We start from the raw sequence: 21,984 nt of genomic DNA, 5'->3' as shown, positions 1-21,984 counted from the left end.
TGTAAGAACTAAAAATCCTAAGAGCTGCTGGCTGTGCTTTGCAGGAGGAATTCAGGAAATCCCACAAAATTCCAGATGTTTTTTTGCATCTTTCCCCCCAGTATCTCCCTTTCCACCAGGCCTGACCAGCTCAGCTTAGAGTTCAGAAACACTTCCCAGTCAGCTCCCAGCCACTTCCCAGATTTTGTGGCTCCCAGGATGTGAGCTGGTTTTGTACCACCTAAAAATCACAGGCCCAGATGAGAATGAGGAGATGTGTGGGAAGTAGATTTGTAGAATTTTTTTTAAGTTTAATAGAAAGTTTATATAGTATATATTTGTATATAAACTTAGAGATAAGAAATATTGGTTTAGAAATATTTTAAAATAAGATAGATATTGTTGAGAGAAAAACAGAAATACAAATAAATTTTAAAGGATGGTTTTATAAAAAAAAACCTGAATACTTTAGAGAAATAGAACTATAAAAGATATATTGTATTAAAACACAAGAGGAGTAATTTCAGATAATTAACTTAATCCGACAAAGATGCATTTGGGATTTGCTGGTGCCTGTTATTAACATAAAATTCCCTCCTCTTGGATTATAATTGGAATGTTGGGTGTCCTTCCTGCCTCTGTAGGTGGAACCAGCTGGACTTGGCCATAGTCCTGCTGTCCATTGTGGGGATCACTCTGGAGGAGATCGAGATGAACGCTGCCCTTCCCATCAACCCCACCATCATCCGCATCATGAGGGTGCTCAGGATAGCCAGAGGTGTGTCCTGCTCCAGGGCTCTCCAGCCACCCCAGGAAATCCTTTGGAGATTTGTCCTTCCAGCCCTGCTGGTTCATTTCCAGTGGGGAAGGTGAAACGGCAGCTCAGGGACCAGCTGGGGGTTCCAAGGGGTTTTTCCAGTGGTGTTTGGGGTTGGGTTCTGATTCCAGCCTGGGGTCACAGAGCTTTTATCCTGGCCCAGAGCAGGGTGGGAAGTGATGGCAATTAGGGCATGGGAAGATGCTCCCATTTCCCTGCCTGGGCACCTTGGGGTTCTTGTAGGTTTTTGTCCATTTTCGTAGAATTCCAGGATGGTTTGGCTTGGAAGGGACCTTAAAGCCCATCCCATTCCACCCCTGCCATGGCAGGGACACCTCCCACTATCCCAGCCTGGCCTTGGACACTTCCAAGGATCCAGGAGCGGCCACAGCTTCTCTGGGAATTCTATTTCAGCCCCTCCCCACCCTCCCAGGGAGGAATTCCTTCCCAATATCCCAGAACCCTCTGGCAGTGGGAATGCATTCCCCTTGGGACTGACAGGGGGACGTTCAGCCCTGTGGGGTGCAGAGAACTCCCCACGTGTACAAACAGCAGTAAGAGAGATCTAAACCCTCCCTGCATGACCTGAACCTCGATTTCCTGCCTGGATTTTCCCTGCAATACCCCCCCTCAGCCCTGCTGAGCAGGACTTGCTCCTCATTTCAGTGCTGAAACTGCTGAAAATGGCCACGGGCATGAGAGCTCTGCTGGACACGGTGGTGCAAGCCCTGCCCCAGGTAAGCCCCCAAAATTCCTCCATGCCCGGGGTGTTCCCCTTGGGGACAGAAGTGCCTTTGGGGCCTGGGGACAGCTCTGTGGTTGGTGGCCTCCAGAAGGGTCTCAGCTTTCTCCAGGCCATGGGAGTGGAGTTTTGTGTGGCTCAGCCTGGAGTGTGTTTGATGGGAGAAGCAAAGCGATGGGAAAAGAGTTCCCAGAGAGCAAATTCCTGTAGGCAGAGCTTGTACAAACCTCAGATTTCATTGGCAAGTTTGGGAAACACCAGCAGGGACAGAGATGGGTGGTGGAGAAAGCACTGGGAGCTTCCAACTCAGGAGTTTTATTTGGGAGGCAGGAAAAATCTGACAGAGGTGCTGCAGCCTTGGAAAGGCAAATTGGGGAGATGCTTCTGAGGGTTAAAAGCTTGATTTGGAGTCACCAAATTCTCCTGAGCTGCAAGAGAAACAGCAACACTTCCAAACTTAGGGAATTTGATAGGATCCTGCAAGTGTTCACTTCCTGGGATATCCTTTTTATGGATCTGAGAAAAAAAGGAAAGGAACTTTTTTGCTGGCTTTCAGTCCTCCATCAGAATTCCAAGGTGTTTGGGTTTTTTTGTTTTGTTTTTTTTTTTTTTTATTTTATCCTTTTTAAGGTGTGTTCTGCTCATTTGTGGGTGTGCTGGTGTGAGCTCTGAGTGTTCAGTGTTGGAGTTAACTCAGATTAACCCTGCCCATCCCAATTCCCTGGATCCCAGGAGCAGCCAAGGGCATACCCCGTGTGGGTGGGAGTCTCCTCCAGAGGATCAGAGGCCACAAAAGAACCAGCAGCAAACATGGAATTACCCAAAACCACCCCTGGGGCTCAGTTCCTAAGTGCAAAGCAACCCACAATCTATTCCAGGAGAGCTGGAAAATGGGGGGGTTTCTTTTCCTTGCAAAGACCCCTTTGCTTTGCTCTTCATCACTGCCATGAAGATGTTTCTAATCCCAGCATTTGCCCTTTGCCATCCAGATTTCCTTAAGGATTTGGGCTGAGGCTAAAGCAGGGATTTACCAGCCTGACCCCTGGGCTGGCATTTCAAGAAATCCTTGGATTTGTGTCTGTTTTTCAATTTACAAAGCATTGTCACCACAGCCCATATTTTCTCTCCCTCCTTGTTTTCTGTCCCTCCCCACCCCCCCAAACAATAGGGTGGCTCCAGGCCAAGTTTTTGGTTTCCTTGGGGTGTTCTTGCAGTTTGCATTCCCAGCAAGGTCTCTTGTCAAGGGAAAACCCCCAGGGATATTCCGAGCAGATCTCGTGCAGATAAAAAAATGCCACTTTTGGTCCCCAGTGAAGCTCAGAAAATGAGAAGGGAATTTTAAGAAGAGCTCTCTGACAACCATCACTCTTCATAAAGCTGCAGCTTTCATTTCCAAGGCAGGGCATGAGTTCCTACCCTAATTTAATTAGCATCCTAAAACCACAGCTGGAAAATCCTCATAGAATGTGGTTTCTAAGTGACAAAAAAAAACCCCTAATTTAATGTTTATTCATTCAGGTTTGGGGGGAAATTCTTTGTCTGGTGTGTGGAGAATGCCCATTTATGGGCTGACGATGACAAGGAACTGTCACTGCATTTCTGGGGGGTGATTTTCATCAGCTTTGGATTTGGTTTTTATTCAGCAATTTGAGTAACACTTGGAGAACCAATTATCCCCACATTTGGAGGAATGTAGCATTTTGATCCAGGACTGTCACAGGATTAATCTCCTCTTTTGGGATTTCAGACTGAGCTTGAGCTGCTCTTTTCAAAGTGTTCCTGCCCTGCTCCTTGTGTGGTAACCTCTGCCTGCCAGGTCAAAGACCTTCTCCTCCACTTGATCTGTGGAATAAAAATGAGATGGAGAAGAGGAAAAAAAAAATGAGGAGAGGCCACAGAGACAGAAAGAATGGTCAGGGAATTATCTCAGATTTTCTGCCCACCTTCTCCATGTCCTCCCAATCCCTGGTTCTTCTTTTAAGGATTCAGTGTTAGGGAATCAGCCATCCCCTGTTGATGGAATACATTCATGTTTATTCTTCCTACTAAAAAGAAAAAAATCTGGTGAGGTTAGTGTGAATTAGCAAGGTCTGGTTTTTCACTGGATGTAATTTTGCTTTTTTCTCGTAGCACTTCTCCTGTTTGGAGCAGTGGTAGATAAAATAATCTCCTGCAGCCTGGTGAACAGGAGAGCAGTGAACTCCTTTAATCTCTCGGTGTGGAGCAGCTTTTCAAGACCTGCTTCAAGTGTTTTCCTCTTCTGTCTGAGCTCCTGCTCGTTAAGGCTCCATAATGAATTACACCACTCATGCATCACTGATCATTTCCTTGCTCCTGCATCTGGTGGCTGCTGGGTTTGGAAGCAAAGGCTGCTCTCTAAGGCTCCTGTTTGATGGTTTTCCTTTTAGTCCTTTAGTTCTTTTCCTTTTCCTTTGGTCCTTTTCCCATTCCCAGCTTTCCAAAGTCCCTTTTTCTATCAGATTTGGGGTATTTGGTTTCTCTATCAGATTTGGGTTAAAATGCTCCTGGTGGAAGCGAATCCCCCAGGAGTCACTGCTGAGCTGCCACAGCTCTTCCTGGTGGAGAGGACAACTGGAATGCAGCCCAATTCCCAGCCTCCAAGAACAATAAGATGTGGAACTTCCCTGTCAGAAGATCTGGGTTGTTTTCCCTTCTCTGGTCTCACGTGATCCGTGGATGGCACATTAATTCCCTGCAGGCTGTACAAGAGACTCCTCTCTGTCTTCAAAAGCTTGGAACTGCCCCCACAGGGACTCTGTGCCAAGAAAAGAGTGAAGAACTCCTCATTCCAGCAGAGCCCCGAAGGGCAGGACCTGAATTCCCTCCTGGCCAGGAGTTTATCTCCTCTTGGTGCTGTCATTCCTGGGCTGATCTCGGTTTGAGCTCCTGGAGAGCTTTCCTGGCATTGTCCCGCAGCAGGTGGGGGACAAAACCAACAACCTGCCTTTGCCAGCCCCTGGAGAGCCACAGGGATGGGAACCAGGGAGCAGGGATGGGAATGATGGATTCGGGGAGGTGGGGAGGTGTGGGCTGTGCTGCAGAGATCCCTGAGGGATCCCTCAGTGACACAGAATTCCAGAGGTACAAAAATCCTGCTGGCTTCTCCCTGGGGCTGAGGGGACACAGAAAGGGGACCTTGCTCGGGTCAGCCTGTGAGGTGACTTCACCCTCCAAGGTTCTGGCTCTCCAGCAATGCTGGAATTCTCACAGATGGCCTCTGTTTCCCAGGCAGATGTGTCCATTTTCTCCTGGGCCTAGTGCATACATCAGGCTGTGTTATCCCACTGCCAGGGTTACCGCCTTGGCTGGAGAGTGGTGGAAGGAAGATGGGGAGGGATCATGGCCTTGGAAAGGCTTGGCAGGAGCTTAATTTTATGAGGAATTGCTCTGGACAGGCATCCCAGGGAGCTGAGTGCATCAAAAATGGGAATGCCAATGGATGTCAGAGCAGGAGGAGGCTCAGGAGGAAGAGGCTTCACCCGGAGAGGAGCAGAGGAGACACAAATTCCATCAGTGCCTCTCCCAGAGGCAGCTGGGTGCGTGGAGAGGGAAGCCCTTCCCTTGAGCTGAGGAGATTATTCCAGGACTTTTGCAGTGGTAGGGCCCAGATCCAGCTGGGATCCACTGGGAGAGGCTGCAGCCCCTCCTGGAGGCTCCCCCTGCCCCTCTGGGGGGCATGGAGGACAATGCCAGTGTTCCCACAGCATCCCAGTGCTGCCAGCCTGCATTCCAGAAGGGAAGAATCACAGATACTCACCAGCACCTCCAGCTCTTGTGGCTTCTCTGGGGTCTTCAGGGCACCAAGAATATCTCCAAAACATTCTTCATCTGTGCTCCTGCCCCTGCAGTGCACTGGATTCCAGGGCCATCCTTTGAAACTTGTTTCTGGCTCCGTTTCTCTCTCAGCAATGTCTGTCCTATCCCATGGCATTTCTAAGTCACGGATGCACACGGTGTGGGCCTCCTGTCAGGCTTGGAGAATTCTCTACAGATCCATTTCCCACATTTCCCCTGATGGATAGGCCCTGGCTGCCAGAGAGAGGGGATTTCTGGAGTGTTCTGTGCCCAAGTTAAGGGGAGCTGGATGGATCCCAGAGCCTGGGCTGAGCTGGTCAGTTCTGCTGGAGCAGAACTCCTTCTCAGGGCCTGCTGGGGCTGAGGCTGCTGCCAGAGCTGGATTTCTGTTCCTGCTGGAGCATCCAGCACAGGCATCCCAGCTTTGGAGAAAAGCTCCTGCCCCCTCCCATCCCCTCCCATTCCATCCCGTGATTCGTGCACCATCTTCTCCTTGTCTGCTCTCAGGAGACCTCAGAGTGCTCTGGGGACATTGATTATGTACCCCCAAGGGGATCCCAAAGGGGAACGTGGAGTTACAGGATGGGAACGACTCACCAGGGTCACACCCAGGCTGTGCTCAGCCCCTGACCCAGCTCCTGCTCCCCAGGAATGTGCCTGGGGCCTTCTCCATGCCCTTGGTGGAGGCCATGGGCTGAAGAGGACTTTTCCTTTTCCTTTTCCTTTCCCTTTCCCTTTCCCTTTCCCTTTCCCTTTCCCTTTCCCTTTCCCTTTCCCTTTCCCTCTTCTTTCTCCTCCTTCTCCTTCTCCTCTTCTCCTTCTCCTTCTCCTTCTCCTTCTCCTTCTCCTTCTCCTTCTCCTTCTCCTTCTCCTTCTCCTTCTCCTTCTCCTTCTTTCCCTTCCCCATTCCCTCTTCCCTCTCCTCTTTGTTGAAATCCAGATAACACCTTTTACAGATAACCTGGTAGGAACTCCCACATTACCCTAAACTCTTTGGAATTCCCCCAGTGCAATAAGTTTCCAGGCTGATTTTTCAGGCACCAAAATCCTCAGGCTGCTTAGAGCAAAACCCAGCACCCTCATCTGTTACCTCAACCTCGAAAGTTTGTTTATCCCTTTTATTTTCATTCCCTGTAATTATTTGCTCGTTTGCCTCCCCAGCAGAGCGTGTGGTGTGTTTGTGCCTGTGCCTGCTCGTTTCTAATGGCTCCCAAACCATCAGTGGTCCAGCACACAGGAGCAGCAAAAGCTGTTCCAGGAGGCAGATGAAATAACCCAGCCCAGCCATCCACATCCCTGTTTTATCTTTATTATTCCCTGGAGGATTGTAATAATGTTAGGGAAATTGCAGAGCCAGTTTAGGCTTTATAGCAATTACAGTCTGCACTGGGTGATTGCACTATTCCCATTTCTTTAATGTAAAAAAATCCCCTCTTTCATCAGCAAGAGCTGTGTTAATTTTATAATGACAGATATCACACTGATAAACTTTCCGATTAAATTAAGCACAGTACAAATAACCAAAAAAAACTGTGGCTGTGCAACCTCAGAGAAGAAAACTCTCCCAAACTCAGAGTTCACTAAAATGCACCTCGGAGATCAGGAATCCCTGGGCCTGACTGCCTGGATCACCTCCCAGCTCCTTGTTTTTTAGGGATAAAATCCTGCTGGTGGTGCAGAGAACTCACTTTGTCTCAGTTAGGAGCTGCTAACAGAGAGATTAAAGTGGCAGCAGAGACAAATGTGAGCAGGTGGGACCAGGTCAGGTCACTCTGCCCTTCGTGTTCTCTGCCTGAGTCACCAAAAATCTGCTCCAGGAGATGTTTTTGAGGCTTGGATTCTGTGCTGGGATGGGATCCAGCACAGAGAGCTGTGATGCTGGTGGTGTGAAGAGCTTTTGTGCTGTTTTCATGTCGTTTGTCACCCCCTTCAGCCACCCTGGGGGCTTGGAACACCTCCAGCAGCACCTGGAGCTGCCAGTGCTGGTGTTTGGGATAAGGATCTCCCTGTGGGACACGGAAAGCTGAAATCCAGGAAGTTCTTGTTGAGAAGGGCCTGTGAAGGAAAAGGCTCAGGGAGTTCTCCTCTCCCTGGAGCTCTGCAAGCCCTCCATGCCAGTGAAACCTTTGGAAAGCAGCTCCTCTCCTGGCTTGCTGCTGCCTCAGTGTCCCAGCAAAGGAAAGGCCCCCAAAGCCAAACCAGAGCCCAGGTGCCACAGCAGCCCTGCCCCGCAGACTGCCCTGGGGTGCCCAAATTCCACACCAGTGGAGGGTGATGGAGAAGCTGCTGCTTCCCCCAAGGGCATTTCTGCTCCTTCCCCCACACAAAGAACTCCCTGGGCCCCATCAAGCAGAACTCTGAGAGGGACCAGGGGAAATCTGATTTGCCTCCGGCCCCCCCATCCCGGCTGTGCTTGTGTTGAAAATGTGATGGAGTGATTTCATTCATGACCTCGACTTGCCTGACCCTTGTTCTGCTTTCTCCTTGTGTAGGTAGGGAACCTTGGCCTACTTTTTATGCTCCTGTTTTTTATCTATGCTGCCCTGGGAGTGGAATTGTTTGGCAAGCTGGGTGAGTAATGGGCCCGAGGCCGCTCGCTTCATCCGGTTGGTGTTTATTTGGTATCTGGCTGCTTCCTTTTCTCCCTGTCTCTCTTGTTCTTGGGCCTTCCTTAGCTTCACACTCATGTTCTGAAGATGGACGTTTTCTCTTGATCTCAGGGTCACAGCTGACACACGAGGATGTAGCACAGAACCTTCCTGACACACACACACAAACACATTCAGGGCTTTGGCCAACGCCGCCCTTGGCTGGAGAGGAACTCTTTGCTGTTGAAATATCATTGCCCAGCATGGATGTGCTCAAGTTTGCTACTGGAGACAGAGCACGAGTCTGCAGAGCTGGATGGGGGTCAGATTCCTGCTGGAGAGATGCCACCATAAACATGTCCCTGCTCAGAGCTTCCCCCACAGCCCATCAGTTCTCTGCACTTGGCTGCCACTGCTCCTCCAGCTCCCAGGGCTCCTCTGTCCCGTGTTCTCAGCATCACCTTCCCCCCTCTCCATCAATCAGGAGGCACCCAGTGCTTCCTGCTTGTCCAGCATTAATTAATCCTGCAGTCTGAGGGTACTGCAGCTGCTCAGGAAGGTGCCCATCAGTAAAACCAGAGCAAACCCCAGCCTTGCCCAGCCTGGAAAAGGCTGTTGGAGGGAGCTGTGTCTGCATCCTCAACATTTCCATCCCAATTAGAGCTCCAGGAGCACCAGAAGGGCCCTTCCTGAGCAGACTTTATGGCTGTCATTAATCCCCTTTATGAGCCCAGCCCTCTGCTCAGATTACAAGTGCCTCAGAGCAGAATAATTCTTTCGACCAAAACCAAATTATTTTTCAGTCTCTCACAGATTCCGGGGAAAGAATTGGTTCTGCACCCACCCTGAGTGAAGCAGCGTGGGTTTATATTCCATCCCTGGAGTTATGGGTGCATTTGTTCAGTCACAGGGGTGAAAAATGGCTCTTCTGGTGTTTCCACACACGCCTGGGCAATGCCAGCCCAGGGAACCCCACTGGGGCAGGACTCTGCTTCCCAGCCCAATGTAATGGGAATATTCCCTCCTTTTTCCTGATCAGTCCATGCCAGCCACAAGAACCATCAGCCCTTTCTCCCCCAGGACTGGTCATTTTTGGGTTTTTCTTGGATTTTTTTGTTTGTTTGTTTTTCCTCCCAATTTACCTTGGGATAATTACCTAAGACTGAAAGGCCCAACCAAGAGCCATTGCTGCCTGTCCTAATGGATATTTAACGAGGCTGTGTTTTATGGGAGGATGGATATTTCATATGTTCAATTTGCATTCATTAGGCTATTAATTCTCAGGGGGAAAATGTCAGATTGCTCCACTTTATCTCAGTGAAAATATCCCTCGTGGTGGATGTAAAAAATCATCAAGGCAAGGGCGCAATCAACAGGAAAACAGACAAAGGAGGCTGTAGAGCAGGAGTAAAGAAAATCACAGAAATCAGAATGGTTTGGGCTAAAAAGGACTTTAAAGCCCATCCAGTGCCACCCCTTGCCATGGACAGGGACACCTTCCACTAGCCCAGCTTGCTCCAAACCCTGTCCAACGTGGCCTTGAATGTTTCCAGGGATGAGAATTCCACCACCACCACTTCCACACCTCCTGGTGTCCTGTCCCACGGTTCTCCAGCTGAAAACACCTTTCCCCCCTGTCCCCCCCGTTCCTCCCGAGCAGGATGTCACCACCCCCCGGTGCCATAAATCCATGGGACGTAGCTCAGGGTGCCACCCCCAGCTTTGGGGGCTGCTGTGGACAATCCAGCATGGCTTGGCTGATGTGCTGCTCCTTCCCTGCCCCACAGATTGCAGTGAGGAGAATCCCTGCGAAGGCCTGAGCCGCCACGCCACCTTCACCAACTTCGGCATGGCCTTCCTCACCCTCTTCAGGGTGTCCACAGGGGACAACTGGAACGGGATCATGAAGGTGTGTGCAGTCTCTGGGTGCTTCCTCCTCTCTGGAAGGCTGTAGGTACAGTTTTCAAACGGATTTAGGCAACTCTTGGGTGCAAACAAAAATGTTTCCTCTTAAAACATCAAAATGGGACTTCCTAATAGAAAAGCCAGGTGTGTTTTCAAGATTTGTCCTAAGTCTCACCCAGCCTGAAGCTTTGTTCCTGGATATAGTATTGAAGGAAAATTATGCCAGGTTTTTGACTGGGAGGAGTAACCATGAGCTCTGTGCCTTTGAGATGTGTCATAGAATCACAGGATCATGGAATGGTTTGGGCTGGAAGGGACCTTAAAGCTCATCCAGTTCCACCCCCTGCCATGGGCAGGGACACTTTCCAGTACCCCAGGCTGCTCCATGCTCTGTCCAACCCGAGCTGGAACACTCCAGGAGATGAGAAATCCAGAACTTCTGGGCAACCCATTCCCCCCTTTGTAGGTGCCGTGCTTCATGATCCCTGTATTTTCTCTTATCTGTTTCAGTCGTGCCCACTTTGTGCTCTTTTGGTGTTGGTGCAGCTGGAGCCCAAGCAGAGCCTCACTAACGCCTGCCCTGTCCCCCCCCCTGCTGCAGGACACGCTGCGGGAGTGCACGCGGGAGGACAAGCACTGCCTCAGCTACCTGCCCGTCATCTCCCCCGTCTACTTCGTCACCTTCGTCCTCATCGCCCAGTTCGTGCTGGTCAACGTGGTGGTGGCAGTGCTGATGAAGCACCTGGAGGAGAGCAACAAGGAGGCCAAGGAGGACGCTGAGATGGACGCTGAGATCGAGCTGGAGATGTCCAGAGGGAGCGGCGGGAGCAGGAGTGGGGCCGTGGCCGCGGAGAGCCGGGCGCTGCACGGGAACCTGGAGCACGCCAAGGGGAAGCACCAAGCCCTGGTGAGAGCTGGGGTGGGGAGGGGATGGATCCCACCAGCCTGAGCAGCAGATTCCACCCAGGCAGATTCCACAGGGAGCTGTCCCAGCCCCTGCAGCAGGGATGTCACCAGCACCCCACGTCCCGAGGCAGCTCCCAGGGCTCCTGGAGCTGGAAGGTGCTGGAAACGTTATCCTGGCCGTTATTCCAGAGGAGGGTTCAAAGTCCATCTCTCCGCTTCATTCTCAAGTTGTGGATTTTAAGTTCAGAGCCATAAAAACCACAGGTCCCTGTCCTGCTGTCCCAGCCAGTCCTTGTCATTTTTCAGGGCAGCAATCCCGAAAATCCTGGGAATACTGGCACTGGGAGCCCTGGCACCTCCAGCATGGGATGGGATAAATTCCCTTCACGTGGGCACTGCTCAGGCTCTGTTTAATCCCACTTTGGGATTTCCAGAGGATCCTCCAGCAATCCAGTGCTGCTGTAAACCTGCAGCTGCCCATGGCTCTGCTTAGGACATGGAGAACTTGGGAATCATCAGAGCCCCTCCGCGAGGAGCTGCAGGTTCCTGGGCTGCTTTTTGGAGGTTCCTGGGCTGCTTTTTGGAGGTTCCTGGGTTGATTTTTGGAGGTTCCTGGGTTGATTTTGGAGGTTCCTGGGCTGCTTTTTGGAGGTTCCTGGGTTGATTTTTGGAGGTTCCTGCATTGCTTTTTGGAGGTTCCTGGGCTGGTTTTTAGAAGTTCCTGGGCTGCTTTTTTGGAGGTTCCTGGGTTGCTTTTTGGAGGTTCCTGGGCTGCTTTTTGGTGGTTCCTGGGTTGCTTTTTGGAGGTTCCTGGGTTGATTTTTGGAGGTTCCTGCATTGCTTTTTGGAGGTTCCTGGGCTGGTTTTTGGAGGTTCCTGCGTTGCTTTTTGGAGGTTCCTGGATTGATTTTGGAGGTTCCTGGGCTGGTTTTTGGAGGTTCCTGGGTTGCTTTTTGGAGGATCCTGAGTTGATTTTTCAGACACTGCCTGCTCTCTGATCCCTATCAGTCCTCCAGGAAAACAATCAGAAGCGCAGGGGGGGAGGAGGGTGTGAGATAATTGTCTCAGCCCATGTCAGCAGCCTGTGATTAAGAGTGAACATGGAACTGCTTTGTCACCACCATCACAAATAAATCTACCGCGAAATCAGTGGGGGCTTGGAGATTAAATTACATTAAATTAGATTTTTGTGAAATCTATCAGACTCCATTAGGGCGAGGAAAAAGACTTGGTTACACAGCGCTGGGGAATTGGCTGTTTGAATGTTGTTCCTCACAAACATTCCTGCAGGGAAATGCACAGGTTGCTTTTCTAATTGAGGGGAGGGAGGGCACCTCCCTTTCACACGGGCTGGGAGTGCAAACAAGTCCATTCTCCTTGGGCTTTCCTCATCTTCCAGCACTTCCCAAGCACATCAGGAGCCAGGCAGAGCCTCCTTTGAACCCTGGAGGTGATGAGGGGGAGAAGTGTCCCCTTCGTCCTTCCACCACGTCCTGCCAGCGTCCCACCAAAGCCCAGGCTGAGGTGGCAGATGTCCCACCCATCGTGGTGTCTGAGCTGTCCCAAACCCGTCCCTGCACAACCACAACCTTTCCAGCCTCTGTCCTTTCCAGCTGGGAAATCCCAGATCAATCAGCCCCGTGTGGGATAGGACTGAAATCCTCTTTTTAGCCCTTAAAATGTGCATTGGGTGTGACTCCAAATGTTAAAGCCAGAGCTGCAGGCAGAGCTTTTTGTTGGTGGAGAAAACAGTGTCAGGCTTGATTTTATTGTTGTTATTGCAAGAATTTGTTTATGATACTGAGGAAACTGAGGCAAGGGAGGGATCAATACCTCAGGCTTCCAGCAATCCCCAGAGCTGGGGATTCAGGAGATGCTCCAGGGACATTCCCAACAAACCAGAAGGGCTTCAACCCCCTCTGCCCAGTCCCTCCCAATCACCCCCCATGCCCAGGTCCCATACTGATTTCCAGGGTATGGGATCAGGCTCTGGAGTGCAGCAGGTGTTTCCCAGCAAGGAGGAGGAGCAGCAGTGATGTCTCCAAACCATCCTCACTGTCCAGAGCAGCTCTCCAGGTGGGAGCCAACAAATTTCCCATTCATGGTTCGTATTTCAAGCCCTTATTTCATTTTAAATTTACCCACATCCCTAATTCAGTCAGGTCTCAACAGCTGATCCTTTAAAAATTGAAGTGGCTGATGTCAAGAAGGGCTTTGTGTTCATTTGTTCCAGCCACAGACAAGCTGAGCTTTAGGAGCCAAATCCTGACATCCTTCTGTGCAGGTGCTGAGACCTTTTGTTCTCGGTGTGGCTCCGGGCTGAGCAGGAGCCCCTGGCTGCCCCCAGCCCAGGTGATGCCGTGCTGGTGGAGCTGAGGTGGCCAAGGACCAGCTGGCAGTGGCAGCTGAGAGCCCTGGGTGGCTCCTGGGTGGCTCCTGGGCACAGCCACAGCTGGCAGAGCTGGATGCCAACGAGCTGTAAATGCCTGCTGGCCCCCACTTCCCAGCCAAGCTGCACAGGGTAAAAGCAAGGAGTAATTCACCTTGGGGTGTGCATCTTCAGGGAGCTGAGGGAAGACATTTCTAAGCCAGAAATACAAGGGGGAAAACCAGATTTAACCAGATGCTTGGTGAGCTCCAAACCTGAGGGATCTCAGGGACAGGTTTTGCTGGCAGAGCAAAGCAAAATACATTTAATTTAAGACATGCAGCTGGGAAAATGTTTTCAACCAGTCACTGGGAGCTGATGTGGAAAGAGAAGCAGAGGGATTCGCTGTGTTTGAGATAAAAGGGTAACCTGGGAGGGAAACATGTCCAGCCAGGCTGCAGGGCCTGGCCTCTGCTCTCCCAGCACTTGGCCAAGTCCTGGCATCACCTCTCAGCTTCTCCATCAGCACCTCAGGGACATCATTTGTGTCCCTAAAGCTCCCTGTGAGCCCAGGATGGATTTGCTGAGCGGGGTCAGGTTTAGGGTTTGTGGTGAGCTCTGTGTGGGCACTTCCAGCCGGACCCATTTCAGTGACAACAAAGAAAAATCCCTTTTCTGCCCCCAGACAGGCTCTGCACCCCCACCCTCACTGCCACGAGGTCTTGTCCTTCCCTCTGCCTCCTTCTTCAGGGCTCAGTGGTGCCCAAAATGCTCCAGGCTTTAGGAGAGAGGCCTCGATGTTTGCAGTGGTGTCGATGTGTTTTAAATGCCTGCCCTGTGAGGGTGTTTTGGGGAGAATTTCCAGAAGGACCTGTTTTGGCCCCTCTGCCCTCTGTTTGAGGAGAAGGATGTCACCCTCAGGCCTCCTGAAAGCATTTCCTTGGAACACCAGATGGGGAAAATGTGAGAAATGCTGTTTTTTTCATGCGTTTAAACAAATGAGCTCCTTTTTCCTGGCCTTTCCTTGCTCTCTGTATGCCCAGGAGTTGACTTTGGACAAAAAACTGACTTTTTTAGTGGTGGGTCATTGATGCCTCCCTTTATTCCGGCCACATCCTGAGCTCGTCCCTCAGTGTAACTCTGCTGTCCTGTGTCACCACAGCTCGGGCTGGCATCCCAGCGGGCACAGCAGCACAAGGCCGGGAATCCAAAAGGGAAGGAATTCCCTGGAAATCCCCCGCTGGGCTGACCCCATCTCCCTCTCCCGTTGCTCTGCAGGGCGCTGCAGCCTCGCTGAGGGCCCAGGACTCCCAGAAGCTGCTGACAGTCCGTAAGATCTCCGTGTCCCGCATGCATTCCCTGCCCAACGACAGCTACATGTTCCGGCCCGTCGCCCCGGCCGCGGCCCCGCTGCCCCTGCACGAGGTGGAGATGGAAACCTACCCCTGCAAGGCCCCGAGAGGTACCACCCTCGCAGCTTCCCCTGCTCTGAGCCAAAGTCTGGGCTTCCTCACCACAAGAGGGATGTGGAAGGGCTGGAGCGTGTCCAGGGGAGGGGATGCAGCACCAGGAGCAGCTTGGGGTGGGTGCTCAGCTTGGAGGAGCTCAGGGGGGAAACTTCTCGCTCTCCTGAGAGGATGGGGCAGGGTCGGGCTCTGCTCTCGGGGAACGGGGCCAGGATGAGAGGAGACGGCCTCAAGTTCTGCCAGGGGAGGTTTGGATTGGATATCAGGGAAAATGTCTTCACTGGAAGGGTGTTCAAGCATCAGAACAGGCTCCCAGGGCAGTGGTGGGGGTCATCATCCCTGGCAGTGTTCAAAAAAACTGTGGATCTGGCACCTGGGGACTTGATTTAGCACTGGCCTTGGCAGTGCTGGATTAATGCTTGGAGTCCATGGTCCCTTCCAATCTTTACAACTCCATGATTACAAGCACAGGGGGGCAGGAGCTGCACAGGGGGGTTCAGTGGGGAGCAACCCACCCAAGCATGGCCTGAGCAGGGCTTGAGCAGGTTTGATTCCATCAGCACCACGGTGGTTTCCCACGTCCTGCATCATTCCACGTTCCCAGCACTTCCCCGGGAGCAAGCTCAGATGTTTGGGGAGAAGCAAAGCTCCCGAGCACAGGTTTTTAGCTGAGGGAAAGGGAGCTGTGCATTCCCTCTGGCTCCTCCTCAATAACATCCCCAGGAATAAAAGCCAGAGCTGGGCTTGCTTCCAGCACAATTCCTCATGTTTCAGGCAGGCTGCAGCCTCAGGGCAGTGCCTTTCAGCATCTAATGAGGAGTTCAGAGCTGCAGGGGTTTCTTTGGGAGCAGAAAGATCAGAAGCCACTCTCTGGTTCTTCCTGAGCCTGGCCTTGTAATGAATGTCATGGAGAGACCCCATAAGCCAGGAATCACAGAGCCTCTGAGGGGGCATTCATCCTCTGCATCCCAGCACATTTCCCTGAAAATGCCTTTCTGTCTCTTCTGTCGAGCAGCTTTGAAGGGGAAATTGTTGGAATTTTGGATGTTGAGAGCTTTTGATATTTTTATGTTGATAGATTTTGATTTTTAAGAGAGTATTGTGTTTAATTTGAAGTTGTAGAGCAAGTTTTTAAAATTAAATGACAGAATTGAGATGACGAGTGTGTAGTTTTATTAGAAGTGTATAATATTATATAGTGGAAAATTTAGAGTTTAAGGTTTTAAAATATAGTGATATATGTGAAGTAAAATAGAGGTTTTAGAGTGGAGGTTGGGGTTTTTAAAATATTTTTTATGAGTTTGGGTAGTATTCTGTAATTGGATAGAAAAGTTTGTATTGTGGGATATGAGGGATTAGATATTAGGTTAAAAATAAAAATACAACAGGAAATCAATCTGAAACACAATCTCAGCCTCCCTAAAAGGCTGCTCCTGGAGGGGCTCCCAAGAACTTTTCCCAGCCTGGTTCCCTTTGATCCAGCAGGGTTTGAAATGCCAGAACTGCCCAGTGGGTTTGCACACCCTGATTTGCTCTGATTTCCTTGGGAGAAGGAACTCTGTGTTTGCTCAGACTCTCTGGGAGCCAGGTCATGTTCTCTGCTCGGTGTTTATTATTATTTCACCTGCAAATTCCTCGTGAAGGAAAGAAAACAGAGGTTGAGTTTCACAGGCGGCCTCCTGGGGCTGCTTTTCATCCCTGGAGTGGCTGCAAAGCAGGATTTATATCCATATTAAACTGCTGGCACATTGGCAGGGGTAGAGCCCACCAAGGATTCTCTGATGTTTCCCAAATTCCTAAATTTCTCTCCAAGAGCACTGGAGGGGTGGATATGATGGATATGACTTTACCTGGTGGTTAAAACCTGCAGCACCCCGAGCTGTGCTGCTCCTGAGCTGCCCAAACTCTGCTTCAAGTCAGAGATCCATAAATTATATCCAAACAAAACTGAGCCCATGGAGACTCCCATGAGTGTTTCCACGGGCTTCAGGATGTCTGATCTTCTCCCAGTACTCCACTGACCACACAGTGAAAATCTTGTGGGATGAGCAGATCTCAGGATATTTTGGTTTTAGGTGCAGTTTGCTGATTTCCTAGAAAAAAACAGAGAAAAAAAAATCCAGCCCCAGAGATCTTCAGTGCTCCTGAACATCCAGTTTGGAGGGGGTTTGGGTTTCCTATATGAGAGGAAACTTTTCTCGATGGAAAGTTTCCAACAGGAGGAAATTCCAGCTGAGGACAGGGAGTGGAGCACTGGGTCTGGATTTTATGACCATGTTTGTGACAGGCTTTATGACAGGGTTTTTCTGCATCATTAAAAGCATTTTATAAAGCCTGGAATAGCACGTGAACAGCACAGGCTCAGCTTGAAACTCTGGTTCTAGGAGAGTCCAAAAAAATCCTGGGGAGAAGCGGGGTGGGGGTGGGAATTCCTTCTGTGGTGTTCTGGAGAAAAGCTCCAGAAGAAAAATTATTAAACACTCACTTTTCTTTGTCCCCACCAACAAATCTGTCTGTGAAATGCAACTGTGATGTGTCTGGATGGCTTTTGTCAGGGGCTCAGGCTCCCTGACCCCTGGGTGAGATCTCTTGGAGTGATGGATAATGGTGTTTGTAGCACGGAGCTGGGCAGTGCTGGAGGAACAGACGCTGGGTTTCAAACTAATGAGGACAATAAATCCTGCAGCCCAAAACCAGAGAAGATCTTTCAAACAACTCCCAAGTGCAGTAAAGCAGCACCACGGATGGGCTGGGGAGGAGGGATAGCCTTCAGACCCAGCCTGGGAGGCTTTGGGAAGAGAGAGACTCCAGCCTGTCCACAGCTCAGGGCTGTCAGAGCAGCTCCTGGTGGGACCACGCTGAGCCGAGCTGTGCCTCGGGGACAGCCCCTGCTGGTGGCTGGGCTGTGCTGGGTGGGAGCAGAAGTTGTAGAATATCCTCAGTTAGAAGGGATCCACAAGGATGAGAGTCCCAACATCTGTGAGCTCCCCGCCATCCCTGCCGAGGTTCAAAGCAGCGGACAGGACGAGGGACAAGGTTTTTAATCCACGGTTTATCCTGACGTTTGGCATTTCAGCCAGGCCCAACAGGTTTCTCCTTCTCCCTCCTGTGTTTACTCCCCTCTTGAAGCTTCTGCCTCAAACCCTGAGAGCCGCCAGGCCAAGGCCATGACTGCTCCCTCTGTCCTGCCCTAGGATCCATCACCTCCATCCGCTCGCAGCCCGTGGGCGGGAGCTCCTCGCTGGCGGTGCCCACGGAGGCGCCGCCGGCGGCCGGGCGCTGCCCCGGCCACGAAGGGCGGCACCGCTGGAAGGGCCTGGCCGCCCACGGCGCCCCCCGATCTCCCGCTCTCAGCAAGCTGCTCTGCAGACAGGTGAGTGTCGCTTTTCGTTCTTTTCCCCTCTCTCCGACTTCCTCGTTTTCGCTCGGATGCTCTTTCCCGGAGCGCTGGCCAGGCGCCTCCGGGAGCCGCCGGAGAGGGAGAGAGGCAACAAACACCTTTGTGGGTTCGTTTGATACGGACAGAGCTGTTTAGAGAGCGCGAGCAAGACCGAGATAAAGAGACTCAAGAGAGTGGACACTTGTTGTGCAGTCCAAAGTAGGTTGTATTTGCCCGATCGCCGCACGTACAAGTGACCCCGATCCCGGGTCCAGGCAAAGGTTTTATAGGGAAAAATAAGAGATAAGGTGAGACCAATAGAACAATGCCCAGTGTGAATACATTATAGGTAAAATCCAATGGGAATAACTCCAGGGGAAGGATGAATACACGTAAAAATACAGAATAGAAACTCCAGCTTTATGTTTAGGAAATAGAAACTCCCATCTCAAATTCACAAAGCCCTTTTGCTCCGTTTGCGTAGCTGCACACTGCAACAGGTGAGGGGCCACGAGCACCCAGAGGTAACTCCTGTGTTGTCACCTGGTTCTTTCCCTTCTTTCCCAGTCTTCTCTTGTGTTGCTTGGCTTGGAGCTAAGAGTGGAATTCCTGGTTCAGAGCAAAACGTGCCATAAATTTTAATCTATTCCTGTCTTAGCAAATGACACGTGGGAAGGCTCTTCTTCCCTACTCCCATCTTCATGGCTGTGCTATTCCAGGAAATAGGAGCTAAGGCATGGGGAGAAGGTGCCCAAATCCATTTTACCAGTGCTGGGAGAGCCCTCCACCGTGATGGGTTGTGCTGGCTCAGGATTTGGGGCTGGAGCAAAACCAGGGCCCAGCAGATGCCAGCCCTGAACATGAAGGCTCCTGCCAGCTAAAGTTTATCCTCTTGTGCAGGAGGGTCTGACAGGACTGGCACGATGGGGCAGGGATGAGGTGGGCTGTGTTAGACCCACCAACCCTTTGCCTTGTGCCATGGGCTCCCCATCCCTGTGAGTGTCCCAGGCCAGCTTGGATGGGGCTTGGAGCAACCCGGACTGGTGGAAGGTGCCCGCGGCAGGGTGTGGAAGGAGATGAGCTTTAAAACCCCTTCCAACACAACGTGGTTCTATAATTCTGTGTCCATCACTGGAGGTGCTGCTGCCCAGCACATCCCCAGGCTCTCACCCCACTTCTCTCCCCTCCCCTTCCAGGAGGCCGTTCAGACGGACTCGGTGGACGGACAGACTCCAGAGGGCAAAGACAGCCTGCAAGCAGAGCCAGGAGAGCCCCAGCCGTCAGCAAAGCAGCCCCAGAGCACCCTCACCCCCAGCCCTCTCCATTCCCCGCTCCCGGCCACCCCTCCACGCTCCCCCCCATCGTCCCCACACCGGCCCCTCGGCCCCCTGGCACGGAAGCACACGTGTGGCCAGCACGGCGTTCCCAGCCGGCCACCCAGCCCCACCAGCCCCCCCGGCCCCGAGGGCTGCCAGGGCGAGCCCTCAGACCTGGCTGACGAGGAGGTTCGGCACATCAACAGCTCGGCCAAAGACTGGGCAGAGGAGCACTCGGACCCCGGCAGCCGCTCCACCTCGCCCTTCACCTCCCCGGCCCCGTCCCCCGTGCCCCTCAAGAACTGCAGCACAAGCAGCCTCTCCCGCAAGGAGAAGGACTTGAAGAAGTTCTACAGCACCGACGCCAAGGGCTTCCTCAGCAAGCCCAGCTGGGCCGACGAGCAGCGGCGGCACTCCATCGAGATCTGCCCCTCCGGCGGCGCCCCGGCCTGCGGCTTCCAGGAGCCCGCCGAGGACAAGCAGCGGCCCCCCGGCCACGTCCAGCTGGAGGCCGACTACATCCACGGAGCCCGGAGGAAGAAGAAGATGAGCCCGCCCTGCATTTCTATAGATCCTCCCATGGAGGATGAGGGAGCAGCGGCCCCGCGCAGCAAAGCCTCTGAGAACACCCTGCTGCGGAGGAGAACCCCGTCCTGCGAGTTCCCGGCCTACCGAGAATCCCTGGAGCTCCCGGAGAGCCGAGGGGAGCACCTCAGCATCCCCAACTTCTCCTTCGAGCAGCTGGACGGCGGCTCCTTGAGCAGCCTCTCGGAGCTGCTGGACAGCGGGCAGTCCACGCCGGCCTCCGTGGACTCGCGGCCGGACGCTGAGCTGAAAAATCAGGATCACTTAAAAACTGAGAGGGGCAAAGAGCTGCTGGGCACCGCCAAGAGCCCCCTGCGCAAGCAGGACTTGGGCCCCGTGACTGCTGCCACAGAAGAAGGCACGGATGACCCAGTATAGCTGCTGGGATGGGGGACAGGGGGGGTCTCAAGGGCTTGTCACCAGTGTGGGGGTTCCGAAAGCGAGGGGACCCAGGGCTCAGGGGTGGCCGTCACCGGGGCCGTCCCCTCCCGGCGGTCACTCGTTGGGAAGCGCTGTGGAAGTTTGCAAAAAAACCCACACACACACACACACACACACACACAAAAGTGAAAAAATGGAAAAGAAACCAAACGAGCGGCTGGACGAAACTGGGGACGGGGTTTTGGGGGGATTTGGCGAGAGGTTTTGGGGTTTCTTTTCTAAGGGGAAGGTGGAGGGGTGGCTTCGTTCCTCCCACCCCGCTCCGTGGCCTCGATCACATTGATTCAGGTCCGAGGTGGTGGTGGTTGGGATTTGGGGGGATTCTTTTGGGGTTTTGTTGTTTTGTTGAGTTTGGTTTTTGGTTTTTTTTTATTTTATTTTATTTTATTTTAAAGATGCTCCACTTTTCCTGAGGCACCTTTTTGAGCTGTCACGTTACGCTGGAGTGCCTGGGAGCTGGACATTGTCTGTATATCAGCAGTTCTATAAATAAAAATTCCGTATTTGTGAGCTACAAAACGAGGAAACAAACAAACAAACAAACAAAAAAAAAATCCTGGAAAAAAAAAAACAGACCCACAAAAATTCTCCCTTCATAATGCACATATTTTTATAGAGAAACAGAGATGCTGTTTTTTGCATTACATGGGTGGTGTTTCCTTGGGTTTTCTGTGGAATTAATTATTCCAGACATTGATTTTCCAAATGTTTCTCCTCTTTCCTCGCTTCCCTTCCCTCCACCATCACCCCACCAGCTCCTTCTCACAGCTGATGCTTCTGACGTCTCGCTCATTTTCTTTTGTACTTTAGAGGTTGTCCTAATTACAGACAAAAAACCAAATCACTACTGAATTGTAGCCAGTGCAATAATAAGTTATTCATTCTTCTTGTCTGTCCAACTGTCCTGTTGCTTTTTTCCCCCCCTTTTTTTTTTTTAACTGAAATTCAGGTTAAATGTCGCAATAATCTGAACTAACGTGCACAAAGACGGTTTCTTGTGTTACAAAGAGAAAAAACTGATGAAAAAAAGGAAAAATAACTACATTTACAGAGAGATTAAAAAAAAAACTGAACAAATAAATAGTAAATTATTTAAGAAATGTATTTTGTTTACTGCAGTTCTAAGTAAATTATTGATACAGTGTGTAAAGGTGTAAAGAGCTGTCGTAGGTGATGTTCTTTGTGAGCATTTAAGGTGATGATTTGTCCTCCTCGTGGCAGAACAACTCCAACCCTCGGGGCAGTTTGCACTCCCTGTCCCTCCCTGGACACCTTCCCTTCCCAAGGCCCTTCCAGAAGCCTCTAGAGGAATCCAGGTCACCTTTTAACACCACTTTGGGTTGTTTTTTTTTTTATTTTTTTGCAGCTTTTGGGGTTGATTTTCCTGTTTTACTCTCCTTCCCCACCCCTCCTGCAGGCCCCGTGTCCATGGCACGGGAAATAGGAGCAGGAAGGAGCCCGTGGACACCCAGGGGGGAACAAACCCATCCAGTCGTTTCCGTTCGGTTCCTTCCGTGCCGCCTCATATTTATGCCTTCACATTTATCTTCTGTTATCGATGCATCCATTACTCCAAAGGAAATGTATCTTGTTTCACATCTATTAAACTGTATAAACTGGAAGCGTGGCCTCCCTTTGTGCCGCAGCGGGGGGAGCCCAGCTGTCCCTGCCGCTCC

The 21,984-nt window shown here is 51.5% G+C and overlaps 1 protein-coding gene across 2 annotated transcripts in view; it reads left to right on the top strand.

The window, feature by feature from the left end:
- CACNA1H (calcium voltage-gated channel subunit alpha1 H) overlaps positions 1–20,261 on the top strand; it is a 112,754-nt gene extending 92,493 nt beyond the window's left edge. For both annotated transcript variants that reach the window (XM_053957282.1, XM_053957281.1), the window contains 8 exons: positions 624–757; positions 1,463–1,533; positions 7,847–7,925; positions 9,730–9,851; positions 10,449–10,754; positions 14,400–14,583; positions 17,782–17,960; positions 19,163–20,261. In XM_053957282.1, coding sequence (XP_053813257.1) covers positions 624–757; positions 1,463–1,533; positions 7,847–7,925; positions 9,730–9,851; positions 10,449–10,754; positions 14,400–14,583; positions 17,782–17,960; positions 19,163–20,245 — 2,158 coding nt within the window. In that variant the 3' untranslated portion in view covers positions 20,246–20,261. The remainder of the gene's footprint in view (positions 1–623; positions 758–1,462; positions 1,534–7,846; positions 7,926–9,729; positions 9,852–10,448; positions 10,755–14,399; positions 14,584–17,781; positions 17,961–19,162) is intronic.
- The last annotated feature ends 1,723 nt before the right edge of the window (positions 20,262–21,984 follow it).

The sequence above is a fragment of the Vidua chalybeata genome, chromosome 16, assembly GCF_026979565.1.
Source record: "Vidua chalybeata isolate OUT-0048 chromosome 16, bVidCha1 merged haplotype, whole genome shotgun sequence".
NCBI lineage: Eukaryota > Metazoa > Chordata > Aves > Passeriformes > Viduidae > Vidua > Vidua chalybeata.
The sequence above is the reverse complement of the archived record's forward strand: the minus strand, read 5'-3'. Positions and strand labels throughout refer to the sequence as shown.